This window comes from Carcharhinus amblyrhynchos, chromosome 11 (assembly GCF_965287045.1).
Source record: "Carcharhinus amblyrhynchos chromosome 11, sCarAmb.v2.hapA, whole genome shotgun sequence".
NCBI lineage: Eukaryota > Metazoa > Chordata > Chondrichthyes > Carcharhiniformes > Carcharhinidae > Carcharhinus > Carcharhinus amblyrhynchos.
Genome location: NC_137334.1, coordinates 73,617,142 through 73,631,258, shown reverse-complemented (window position 1 = coordinate 73,631,258; position 14,117 = coordinate 73,617,142). Strand labels below are relative to the sequence as shown.

General features: G+C 40.9%; 1 protein-coding gene across 1 annotated transcript in view; it reads right to left on the bottom strand.

The window, feature by feature from the left end:
* arhgap15 (Rho GTPase activating protein 15) overlaps positions 1-14,117 on the bottom strand; it is a 686,224-nt gene that overhangs the window by 38,752 nt on the left and 633,355 nt on the right. Inside the window, exon 14 of the mRNA XM_080199371.1 lies at positions 4,160-4,265. Within this exon, the coding sequence (XP_080055497.1) occupies positions 4,160-4,265 (106 nt within the window). The remainder of the gene's footprint in view (positions 1-4,159; positions 4,266-14,117) is intronic.

The window sequence follows — 14,117 nt, the reverse complement described above, 5'->3', positions numbered from 1 at the left end:
ATTGAATTATAATTGCTCCCCTTGCACAATTCCAAGGGCAATCCATTGGTACCCTATCGGTGGAATTCTCTCATCTGGGAGTGTGATGGGGATGGGAAAAGGGAGTATTTCCCACTGTGTAAGTCAATGGGGAACTAGGCCATATCTTCTGGCCCCCATGTAATTAATTGTGCAACAATGGGTATTGCACCATCTTTATAAGGTGGCCAACACTGCTGACTCACTGTAGGAGAAAGAAGATAAACCTCCTGAAGAAAGTCAATGAATCTCCCGGAACACCCTGAGGCTGGAAGGCAGACATCCATGAGAACATTGAAACTGGAAGATCTATCTGATTGACACCCTCCCCACCCACTGCTGTGGTGACCCAGGGTTCAGTGCTGCTGGCAGCTTCCATTCCAAACCCTGGAGGCAGTTCTGGGCCTTATTCAGGAAAGCCCCAATCTTTGCATCCCAAGTTGACACAGGGGTGTTCTGGACTGGTGTGTTTTGGCAACATGGAGAATTGGGTGCGGGGGAGGGGGGGGGGGGGGGGGGTGGATTGGGGGTGATTACTCCGCTCTTTGACAAGCGTATCAGTTTCATGCTGGCCTCGAGTGGGAATTCCAATCCACCATGGTGGACAGCATCGGAAAATCCTACTGTAATTTCATGCCAGTGTGAAACCGATTTTTATAACTCCCACTGTATTCTCCTTCCCCGCCCGCCATTGATCCTGTTGGCTGGGGAATGAGAGAATTTCATCCAACATTTCTATTTTCTCATTTATGGGTGAGATTCTCTGGTCTCCCCTTGGCGTGTTTCTCGGCAGCGGGAGGCGACTCCCCTATTGGCCGGTGGCAGGATCTTCTGGTTCCACTGCTGTCAATGGAATTTCCCACTGAATCCACCCCATGCAACTGCTAAACCCACGATGGGGTTTGCGTTATCATCAGGACTGGAAGATCCACCTGACATGAGTAGATCTCAACCTTTCCTGTGACCAGAGCAAAACACCAGTGATGTAAATTTGAGCTTGTACTTACACATCTCAGAATTTGATATTTAAACCCTTTTCCTGTGCTGCCATCTCTCTTCTCTCTCCTCTCCCTCCCACCACAAACCCATCCAATTATCTCCGTTCTTCGGCTCAATGTATTATTTTACACTGGGGGCATGCCCACATTAATGATAGCAGCTCTTGTGTAATTCAGACAAATGATTATTTTCCATTTGCAAGTCTGAAGAGCAGGTGTCATCAGAAGATTTAACTAAAAGGTGCATCACAGCCCTCACTTGACATCCATAAATATTTTGCACAGGCTCTTGGCTCTGTTTCGTAGCTTAGGAACACTTAAGCCAATTGGAGGAACCTTGTTGCTACCCCAGTGGCGATCAGTTAGGTGAGCAAAGACCAGTGATTTAATCTGGGTATTCGCTGGCCTATGACTCTCTGGACTATATATCCACAATGTGCAACTCTCTCTGTATAGCCCAGTGATTTCTTGCACATTAGGTTCATTACAGCAGATTACTATTCATTTTTTTTAAATAGATAGAGTTCAAGCTTGTAATCTGCTGTTTCTATTTTGCTTCACACATTTCTGTTTTTAACTATCATTTTTTTGCCACTCCAGCCTGATGCGGAAGGTGCCAGTTTTACTGATTGGTGAAAGACGTCCCAAGGCAGCTCAAAAAAAAGCAGCAAGATACAAATCCAGCACTCAACAACTTATAGGATTCATTGAAGGAGTAGACTCAATCTGAACTCAAACCAAAAACGTGCGGGTTAGGTGGATTGGTCATAGTAAAAAAATTGACCCGTAGTGTTTCAAGATATGTAGGTTGGATGGATTAGCCATGGTAAATGAGAAGGGTCACAGGGGTAGGGTGAGGTAAGACACTGTGTCAGAGAGTCAGTGCAGACTCGATGGGCCAAATGGCCTCCTTCTGCACTGTCGGGATTCTCTGATACAGAATCAAACTGACAACTTATTGTAGACAAGATAATCAATAAAGTAGATAATTGATATTAATACAAAGAATCATGCCTCAGAACCTGTCTATAAATTTATCTACAAATCTGTCTATAAATCTGACGAAGGGTCATTGAAATGTTGGCTCTGCTCTCTCCTCACAGATGCTGTCAGACCTGCTGGGATTTTCCAACATTTCCTGTTATTATAAATCTGTTGTTGTGGTTTTATTGCAAAATTGTTGATCTTCAGTGTTTCTCTGAGGAAGGTTGCATTATATTAACATAAAATGTTGCTTTGTCACGTCCTACCTACTACTATGTCTTTCATTAACTAAAGCCATTACAAATTTTCTTATCAGTTTTATGGTCATTGATGTCAGTGGACTAAAATCCTGAGAAAGAAAAAGAAAGCTGAAACTAAGTGCCCACCCTGAGCAAATACTTGATAACTGCTGCAGCTAATGGGATCCTTATTAGTTTCAGTGTTTGGAATTTATGTCTTAAATGTTATTGTTTCAGTAATGATGCATTCCTTTTTCTGCGTGCACTGTTCTACTGGACAATGCCATATGTTGAACAGATAATGCTAAAAGCACAACTGAATCCAGGTCTTGTCAGTGAAGCAATCCACTGAGAGTGGGAGGAATAATATAAATTTGCCAATTTGAAATTACAGGCCTGTATTCCTGACTTGCAATTGCTGTAAATTATCATTTTTAATGAGGAATCGGAATTGCCGTGTTTCCTTTCAGATCCCTACACGATTTAATAGTCTGATTATTCTTTTTAGAATTGACTATGGCTCAACTTTTAACAGAAATAAACCTATATTCTTGGTTAGATGAGATAACATGGCCCCCTCTGCCCTAGCTGAGGCACCATTATAAAGAGCTGGGGGCTCTTCCAACGTCCTGGCCAATATTTGCCCTTCAACCAATGCCACCAAACAATCTGATATATTTATCTCGTTGCTGTTTGTGGGACCTTACTGTGTATAGTTTGGCATTTACCTTTATTGAAAAATGGCTCAATTTCAAACTTTCTGTATTGGTCCTGAAGTGTTTTGGAAAGACCACGGAAAATAAAAAGCACCGCATAAATGCAAGCTTTGCATTGAAGCGCTGAATCCCTAACCTGTCTGATTCTCTACCACATCGTATTTGTCACTGATACTCAGATTCATGTCTTTGTCTCCTCTGGACCGATCACTCTAATTCTCCACTGTCTTGCTCCATCATAAATTTCAGCTCATCCAAAACTAGTCTGATTGCATACTATCCTACAGCTTCTTGTTCATCAATCCCTTTATCAATGGCCTGCATAACTTCCACAGTTCTCCAATGCCTAAAACTTACAATCCTTATCCTTCTGTTTGAGTACAACTGTTGTCTCATCCCTTCCTATCTCTTTAACTCTCTAATCATACAACAGTAATCCAAACTATCTGTTGCCTTAACTCCAGCCACTTGTGCATCATCTCCTCGCTTGCTTCATTGTTTACAGTCATGCATTCAGCTTCCAAGGTTTCATGTTCTAAAACTCTTTCTCTAAATCCCTCTGCCTGTCCACTTTGCTGTCTTTCTTTAAGAATCTCCTCAAAATGCATCTTTTTGACTGTTCCCCCTAATAACTCATCCCTTGTCTTGGTATTCATTCCGTCTTACACTTCCTATACAATCATCTGATGAAGCAGTAGCGTTCTGAAAGCTTGTGATTCCAAATAAACCTGTTGGACTTTAACCTGGTATTGTGAGACTTCTTACTGTGCCTACCCCGGTCCAATGCCGGCATCTCCACATCATTACACTTTCTATAAACAGTTATGGATAGCTTTATTCATTGAAGGGACTATATAAATGCAAGTTTTTGATATTTGTTGTCACTACTATCACCCTGAGAATAAGTGTCTTTCTGTTTTTAATACTAACTATAACATTTGGAAGGAAGTCTTCTCCAGATTACTTGGTATTAATGACATTATAACAATAGCAGAAATATTTTTTATGTTCACTATTTCTAGTAATGTATTTTAAAGACTGCATTTAGAATACTGCTGGTGCATAATGAGCCAGTGAGATCTCCCATGGTAATAGGAGGCACAAAATACCTAAATTTTGCAATTTCTGTAACACAGTTTAAATTTGTGGAATGAAGCATGCATGCTAAGATGTATGAATAAGAAATAAATATTTCAGTGCTTACTTCTGTAAATGTTTAACGAGAACTCTCAAGGTATCATGGTTAGGTTTAGGAAGCTTCTTCACCAGGCTCTTCACACACTGAACACGTTGAGTGTAATTCTGATTTTCTGTGGGAGAGAAATGTCCACAGTTAGGATACTGGTTGAATACTATTAACTCTCCTCAGCTGGTCCCTTGTGACACATTTATTGCATTCTGATACATACGCAGCAGTGACAGCTGAGTAAAGATACTACAATAAGAGCGAAACAGAATGCACTTCTAGTTCTTTTAACTAAACAATTGTTCACTTAATACCAGACATTCATGACAGTGATGGAAGGCATGCATGACCCAGATTACCATCTGAGTTTTCCGCAGCTATGTTTCTCAGCCTTTAAAATCAAAACAGTAAGTCTATTGTAACACATCAATATGAGACTTGAGTCTAAAACACAGAGGTTTTGAGATCAAGGTGAACAGGAATCATTCATTTTAATTTGTTTATTAGATGCAGGGTTTCATAAGATGTTAACTTGTTTGTTGTAGCTCTGAATCTTAAAGAACTGTAAGAGAGAAATGACATATTGTACGTAGGCCTGACACACTAGCACTAAGTACCTCTTGCCATTATTTTAACTTGAGAGCTTAAATTGCTTAGTCCATGCGGCTATTAAAATAACAGAATCAGATACTCTTGTCTTAAACATCAGTCTGATAAGCCTGGAATTTCCTAGAACTTTCTGGCATAATTACACTGCAGAAGCATTGGGTGAGGAAATTTGTGTGTAACTGATAATGCCAGTTTTATGCTGAATGATCGAATTGCGCAAATGTCCACATTTCTTTGTTCCAGTTGCAAGATATGTCTGCCAAAATCATCTGCCAATCAGTTCCAAGCCCCAACCCCATGCAAGTGAGCAGTTTTTCTGGCTTTACATGAAGGGTGGGATTTCCTGGCCGCGTGCACCCCAAGACTGGAAATTTCTGACTGAGGTCAACAGGCCTTTTAAAGTTTATTTATTAGTGTTGCAAGTGGGCCTACATTAACACTGCAATGAAATTACTGTGAACATCCCCTAATTGCTGCACCCCAGTGCCTGTTTGGGTACACTGAGGGAGAATTTAGCATGGCCAATGCACATAACCAGCACATCTTTCGGACTGTGGGAGGAAATCGGAGCATCCAGAGGAAACCCATGCAGACACAGGAAGAGTGTGATGATTCTGCACAGACAGTGTTCCAAGCTGGGAATTGAACCTGTGCCCCGGCACTTTGAGGCAGCAATGCTAACCGCTGTGTCACCGTGCTGCCCAAACGGTCCGCCAAATTTTCACTCCTATCCGCTATGATTCCCGTGGGTGGGATCAGAAAATTTACTCCGAATAGTACACTGACATCGATTTGAATCCAAATATTCAGGCGCAACGTAACCCAACAAATCACCTGATAAATGTGCAGCTGAGATTTGCAGACTTTGATTGGGATTTTCTTCCAGACTTGTTTCAAATCTTTCTTACTGACATCCATGCTCTACTTAACCAAAATGCTGTTTGCCTCCGTGCGTGCAAAATACTTCAGACCCCTGTCCTTCCCTGCCACTTGCCAGGGTTAGAGTGACCTTTTCCTGTTAGTGAAGAGCTGATGAGGATGCGACACTATGATGACAAAATACAGCAAACAGCCTACTCATTATTACCCTTATTGCTAGTGCTGCATCTATGGCTGTTTTTAAGTTGCAACTTTAGAAACATGGGCTCCGCTGGAAATTTGACATAAAATATGTCAGGAAAATCAGAGTAGAAATTAGCATAAATTTCAATGCAATTTCGGTATCATTAAGATCAAAGAAGTTCCTATAAGCATAAGTCAGACAAGCCAGAATATGTACTAAATTCTGCTACAATTAGCTGGTAGTAGAAGATGCACAATGCGCCTCTCAAAGTCGCGCATGACAGGATAAATGCTGTGATCTCAGAAATTATGCCATTTACACAAGTATTGCGCATTACTGAAGTTACACTCTTCCAAGAGAGAGAGGTTACCTGCGGGAAGTGGTTGAGTTCACAGGCTTTCAATATCCGCAACATCAGCTTTGACTGAGGGAATTAAGAAAACATTTTCTCAGCCATGCAGCTAAGAGAGGAGGTTGAAAGCTGCCTTTCAGCTCTGTCAGGTGGGGATGGTCTTTTTTCTTACTGCCTTCCATAGTGAAACCCTTACCACTAATTCACAATGGGCATACCCATATATGCCCATATAATTGATGTGGCATCTAAGCAGAGGGGTGCCTTGTAGCACAGTAGAGGCGTCTCTACACTCGAAAAAGAAACTCTGGGTTCAAATCCCACTCCAGGGCTTGGTGCCCACTGAAGATGTGTTCACAACATGGAAAAATTGGTTGAATATCAAACTACAAATCCTTCCAATATGTTTATGCAGGTGGTAACAGCAGGAGAGTCTCCTAGTCAGCCAGAACCTGTTGAAGGTATTTGTAAAACACTGCTGTACCTTGCCAAGCATAACCAAGACATGGAGATCCCTGGCTGGCAATAGCTTTTTAAGGCATGATACCTGCAAGGAAGTGATTGAATTCCTAGTTCACTAGAACAAGGAGATGAACAAATGACAGAGGCATACAAAGGAGAAAATACCTGACTAAGAGGTACCTTTCTACCAGAATCTATAGGCTACAATGGTTCCATGATAATGTCTTAGGTTTGCTTATGGAAGTTACTATGCAAGAAAAATATGATACAGGAACTAATAGATAATAATGGATAACAATGTGTGCAAGGAACTCATTGATTTCTTTTTCACTTAGACAGGCCTGTCCTGACTTCCAATAACTTCAATTATTTCATCAAGCCTCTCATCTCCACTGTGAGCTCATTTTGTTGATTAGGCCCGATCTCTGCTCCTTCAAATCCATTCTCATTAAAATCCTAGCCACCCAACTAATCTTTCGTCATACTGTCAGACATGGTGCACCATGTCCTTCTCTTCAAACCTTTTCAAAATTGTGCTCAGACAATCCTAGACCCTTCTGTTCCCATCTTACAACAACCGTTATTTTCATAGAATCCGACAGTGCAGAAGGAGGCCATTCAGCTCATCAAGTCTGCACCAGTCACAATCCCACTCAGGCCCTTTCCCCTAACACCGCGCATTTACCCTTGTTAGTCCCCCTGACACTCGGGAGCAATTTATGCATGGCCAATCCACCTAACCCACATATTTTAGGACTGTGGGTGGAAACCGGAGCACCCGGAGGAAACCCACGCAGACACATGGAGAATGTGCAAACTTCACACAGACAGTGACCCAAGCCGGGAATTGAACCCGGGTCAATGGTGCTGTGATGCAGCAGTGCTAACCACTGTGCCACCGCGCCGCACAAAATTTTGTTTCCAAAACCCTCAAATATAAACATTTATCATCTGGTGTATTTAGAACAGATATTTGTCAGTGATGTGTCTAAGAGGATGAAACTGTAATAGTCCATGATGCCTTTTAAACCCCTCAATTAGATTACTCCTTTTTGATCCATTCCTTTGTCCCATTAAATCATTATTTCCTCATCCATTTCTCATCAAAATCAAAGGAGCCATACTACAAATATTCTCAGTAGTTGTTTGACACCAGTATTAGGCTACTTAGTAGTTTGAACAGGACAGATGTGATTCACTCTACCCACACAAAACTATCTTGGAAACTTCAGCACTCGGCTGGGATCTGGCATAACCGGCTTCCAGCCTAGTTGTCAGCCAATTTAATGGATTTCCAGTGAAATTACATTGGGAATCTGCTGGAATGGCTTGGCCTCAAGTCCACACATTTCATGTCACTTTCACTGTTGGCCCCTTCCTGATGTAAGGGCTTAGTCGGGATAAAACTGGTGTTAGTATCATTGGCAAAATTGAAAGTTTCCATGCTAATGACCATTGCAGTTAAGTACTCTTAATATCTTCCAGCAACCTACAAAATGCTGTAAAAGTAGTAATTTTGGAACATTTGTGCAGCTGAAATTCTGCTATTCACTGCAAAAAAATTGACCGCATTTTGTGCATGAATAATCAAGGCTTCTTTCATCTTACAACAACTCCACCTGAGGTCAGCAGACTGTACCATTGATAAGGAAATTGTACAGCTTTAAACATAGCCAAGGAAAGCAATTTACCATTCATCTCCCAGTAAGCCTACTTTATCTTGATTGTTTGTGAAGCAGCTACCTGTTATGTACTGGCATTTATCAAAATCATTTAACCACACAGATCATTCAGAGAAAAGGTACTTTATCTTGATAAGAGATCAGTATGAATTATGGCTTGCAGCTAGGTAGAAAATTCTACTTACTATATACTTTTTTTTGTTATAAATCACCCAGTCACATTGTTTTGTTCTTTCACACAATCCTGCTGAGGCCAGTTTTTCAGAGACCATTTTCGTGCTTCCTGTAAAACTTTCTACGACTGCATCTAATGGTAAGTAGACAATTATTTTTAAAGATGTCACCTCAGCAGGTCACCACTGAACATTGTGTTAAAAGTGGAGAGCACTTTGGGTTTCCTTTTCAGAATGAGAAGAAAGAAGCTTTCACTGTTCAAATCTACATCCTTTCCTTCAACACATTATCCCTCTTTTTTCAGTTTTTAACAACCTGCTCTGAATTCTAACTCGTGACAGGACACCATAATGTTTTAATTTCTTGGATTTTAAATATCTGTTTTCTTTGCAGTGTAGTTATCTACCAAATTTATTTCAACCCGAATGCACAAAAGCTATTACACAAGTGATTGTGAGGATGTTATGTTGCACTGATATTGGCAGGTCAGTGGGAGTTTTAAAGCTTTCCTTTTTATGGGAGAGCTTTCAAGTAACAGTCACCCTATTGCCCTCTGTAATTTAACCCCTTTGTTTAACTGCCTCAAATGACACTGTTACAGCTGAGAAGATGGGTACTTAGCTTACTCCACGACCAATAACCCAGGGTAATCTACCAAAGGATACAAAGGATTGACCAGTTGTGATCCTATGCCCTAATGTTCCTTGTCCCTCCATGTGAGAGACTTTGGAGCCACCGCACATCATCTTCTTATTCAAATTGGTTTCGATGAGGTGACTATGCAGAGCACAAGTTAAATGCTATGCTCCTAAGGATTAATGCTGTTCAAACCAATAGCTTTATTGTGGATAAAAACTATAAAAATACTAACATTTTGCAATGTCACATTTTGTCACCTTGTGCAAAATTTCTGTCACATTTTTGATAAGTTTATGAGCCAACCATTTGTTTTTAATTAACCTTGCAATGTGTCTAATTGAACCTTGTGACCTTAAAATTATAGTCCAAATTATTTCTAGTTCCAAATTTGCAACAGGCTAGTCCATTACTTGGTGAATGTTCTTTTCTTTTTGAAATGATAGATTCTGTGTCTTACTATGAGACCTTACTATGGGAGATCTGTTACAAAATTTCCAAATTGTCTCATGGAGTCAACTTAACTGATAAATAGACTATTGTTTATTCCTGGACACATTGATCATCTTCAGGGAGACTAGTCTGAAGTATGAAAAATCAGGTTTGGAATTTAAATGGCATCCAGTACCTAAGGTTACACACAATAACCTCTGACTCTGTAACTGGGCTATGACTTTCACCTTGTACTCTGCACAGTTTACTGGAGTCGTGGAGTTTTTTTTTAAATCAAATTTTTTATTTATTTTAACTGGACAACTATTTCATTATATCTGTTAAGTAATGCAAGTGGATGTAATTTTTCAAAGGTGGGATATAATGTCCATGTGCTTGTATTTGTGATTTTTTTTATTTGATAAGCTTTATTCTAGAAAACATTAGGTCAAATGCAGCCAGTCTTGTCTTTTCGGCCTAGTATAACAACTAAAACAAGTGCAATCTTTTAGCCCATGGTGCTGAACTAACAAACCCACATTGATCTCAGCTGATTGTGACTCTGTATACATGTTTGTGCATGCATTACTTGTCCAACATTACCTCAAATTGTCTTCCCTAACCTTTGCATAAGGTAGTGAGTTCTGCTGGAGTATGTCTCCTTGCTTAATTGCGACCTTCTGGTGTTTCTCTCTCTTTCGCCTCGGTATCTAGACAGTCTGTTAGCCACAGCAACCAAACTTTCTCCAGTCCTCATCAAACATAGGCATCTGAACTGAGTTCAAATACTGTGTCGGTTAATACAATGCTGTCTGGGCTGAGGCAATCAAAATGGAACTTAGCATCTCCTTGATCTGCTTGACTTTATACCATCCAATGTTCATATAGTGGTCCTTATGTAAAAAGAATAGTCCATGTGCTTTCAAGGAGTACTTTTTTGTGGTCAGCTATGACTCAATTGGTAGCACCCTTGCCTCTGAGTCAGAAGGTTATGGTCCCACTCCGGGGCTTGAGCACAAAAATCAGGGCTGATACTCCAATGCAGAATTGAGGTGCTGCACTGTTGAAGATGCTGTCTTTTGAATGAGATGTTAAATACACCATCTGTCTGCTTGGGAGGATGTAACAAATCCCGTCAAACTATTTCAAAGAAGTGCAAGGGAGTTATCTTCCGGTGTCCCGAGTAATATTCATCCCTTAATCAAAATCACAAAAAGCAGACTATCTGGTCAGTATCAAATTGCCATGCATTGGAGTTTGCAGTGTGCAAGATGGCTCTGTTTCTTGCATCATAACACTGACTACGCTTCGTGACTCCATTAGCTGTAAAGCTCGGTGAGATGTCATGAAAATTCAAAAAAAAGTAGGTAGAAGATTGACTCACTCACCAGAATTCTACCACTATGCCTGCCATGGAATTGGAATGGGCAAGGAGTGCACAATGGAAATGTCCGTTCACCTCAGGCGGGAATTTTGGTCTCGCTCGAGTGAGGCCGTAAAATCCCACCGACTAAGTTCTTTCAAAAATATTCAGGGGTAGAAACAGGCAGTGTTGGATTGCCAGCTTGCTACAAACAGCTCCTGATCTTCAGTTCCATGGCAGCAATGGAATTAAATATCAGGGTACAACAGGCAGCCAATCCGATATTGCTTGTTTGCACCACTGTTCGAAGGCACATTTCCACCCCTCAATGCCTCTGTTGGTTTGGGTTCAAATTCGTTAACCACTACAACATTGACCTCGTAGTGACTTGTGTGAATTAATCCTCTTATTGTCCCTATTTCCTCACTTGCTGTTCAGTCAGTTGAATATCAGTACATGGCATCCTCACCCATATGAGTGGAAATGGCTACACTGGGATTTATTAGGAATTAGGAATGTACACATTGACATCTTGATGTCTGAAGGACGTGTGCTAAATATGTATTAAAAGAAACACAAATAGGGATGCCAATAACTAGACTTATGAGAGAGAGAACAATTAGAGCACAAGCAGAAAATATATAAAAGATTCAGATAAACTGTTTTAGAAAGAAGAATGTGAAATGCATCATCACATTGAAACACAAAGTAAGTCACATTTAATTAATTATTTTTAAAGTCCTGCAATGGTTATATTGACAGACACAGAGTTATTCAGTGTTAGCAACACCCAGTAAACAGTAGTGAGTTGAACGACAAGTTGGTATTGGTTCATGGAATAAGTTGGCTAAAACAGCATTGGACAGCCCTCTGACAATCTTAAAGTACTTTTTGTATTCCAAATCCATAACATCACCTGCCTCTACCTCGCTTGAAATCATCTGCTGCTGAAACTCTCATTCTGGTCAATGTTATTTTTAGATATAACTATTCCAATGTTCATCAAACTGGTCATCTACACCTGTAAACTTGAACTCATCTAAAACTGCTATCTGCTGACTAACTTGCAACAATTCCTGTTCACTTGTTACCCCTGTCCTTCTTGACCTATATTGACTCCCAGTCTTGATTTTAATACCACCTCAATTTTAAAATCCATATCGTGTTTTCAACTCCTTGAGCTCATCCCTCCCTGCCTCTGGAACCACCTCGAAAAGGACAGCTTTTTCTAACCTGTGCTAGAGGAACAGATAGCCATAGAAGAAAAAGAAGCAAGGCTTTGGCTGTCAGGCCTCTCTGCTCCACAACACCAACCTGTGATTTCCTGAATTATATCTGCAAGCAGATCCAACAAAGCTATTGGAAGTGGTACGACCTGCCTTCCGCTTCATTTCGCTTTGAATTGTTTGTTGGGTGGTCGAGTGCAGAAGTGCTCATTAAATCCTGGTACAATCACTGGACTCCTGCCAATAAAAGGATTGCTGGGCTCATGGGGCAGCCTGAAGACTTGAAGCCAAGTCAAGAGATTTTGTGTTGGGTCTAGGTTACACAAAATTAGATCTGTAATTCATCATCACACTACCAGAAATTGAATACAAGCTATAACATTGGAAGGTCAGAGTTTAGGACACACATGCTGAGGCTTGCCAAGCATAAGCCAGATTTTCAGGGTAAAAGGTCACCTTGGGTATTAGAAGCAAAAGGCAGCATTAAATCCACTGCCTGTTATATTTCTGCTCCATTGCAAGCAATGTTTTTGCAATGCTTCCTGCATTACCATAATGATTACACTTTAAAAGAGACAACCTGAGATCTTAAAAGACTGTATATAAATGCAGATCGTTTTTCTCTAGTTTCCATTAATAGAATTGAATATCAGACAGATAAACAGCAGCATGCCTCTACCAATCAGAATCCACTTGATAACCAATCAGAACTGACTTCTCATATAGTATAAAGTTTCCGCTGACATTAGCATTCTTGCAATTGTCCTGATAAGTGCAAGATAAAAAGCTTCAACAAAATGTTTTTTTTTAGCAATACTCACATTCTCTTCCACCAAACAATCATTACTAAAATGTCAAATTAAATGATTGCACTTCCTATAAGGTGGCACATTGGTCAGCACTACTGCCTCATAGTGCCAGGAATCTGGGTTCGATTCCTGCCTTGGGTCACTGTCCGTGTGGAATTTGCACATTCTCCTCGTGTATGTATGGGTTTCTTCCGGGTGCTCCAGTTTCCTCCCACAGTCCAAAGGTATGCAAGTTAGGTAGATTGGCCATGCTAAACTGCCACTTAGTATTAGGGGAGTAGTATGATGAATGCGTGGGATACTGGGATAGGAGCTGGATGGGATTGTGTTTGGTGCAGACTCGATGGGCCAAATGGCCTCCTTCTGCACTATAGGGATTCTGGGATTCAATGATTCTATGATTCCTGAAGTTAGACACAGGTTCCAACATGAGATTGCCACTAATGAAACACAGTGGGTGGAATTTTCCCATCCCATCTGCTACGGGAATCATAGCAGGTGGGACATGCTCCCAAAAGATCCATTGACCTTGGGTGGGATTTTCTAGTCTTGGGACTGCATACGGCTAGAAAATCCAGCGCTTTGGGACAGATACATACAATATCGCTACAGTGTCAGAGTTTAGAACCTGAATTTTAACTCAGGATCAGTAGCAACACATGCTGATTCACTGTACATGAGACCTGAATGCTTTTAATTCTTGGAATTTATCTCATAGACCAGGCCTCACTCCCATTTGAACTCGGTGTCAATGAAGCCAAGCTAATGGCTGGGAATGGACTGAATGCAGGAGGAAGTTGCAACCCTGGACCCACATGGCAATAGGAAGCCTGAGGCAGAGGAGGCCGAAGCAGAAATCAGGGAATCCTATATAAAAAAACAATCTTTTGGACTCCTGTCAGTCAGCTGTTTCCTGACTGTGGGTGTCTGTGGTGAGGTTAGTACCAGGGGGCTAATCGATGTTTGCTGAATAAAATGTGCTTGGTGTCTGAATAAAAACATTTAAATTCCCACTTCAGAATTTTAAGGAGAATTTTATGGTGGTGGTGGTGCTGGTATGGTGGGGAAGTGGAGATAAGGGCATCACAGGCTGCCCAAACTGTGCTGGTTAAAAATGGCATGGACAGTTTTATTGAATGCCACACAGCCAATGATTCAACAAGCCGCA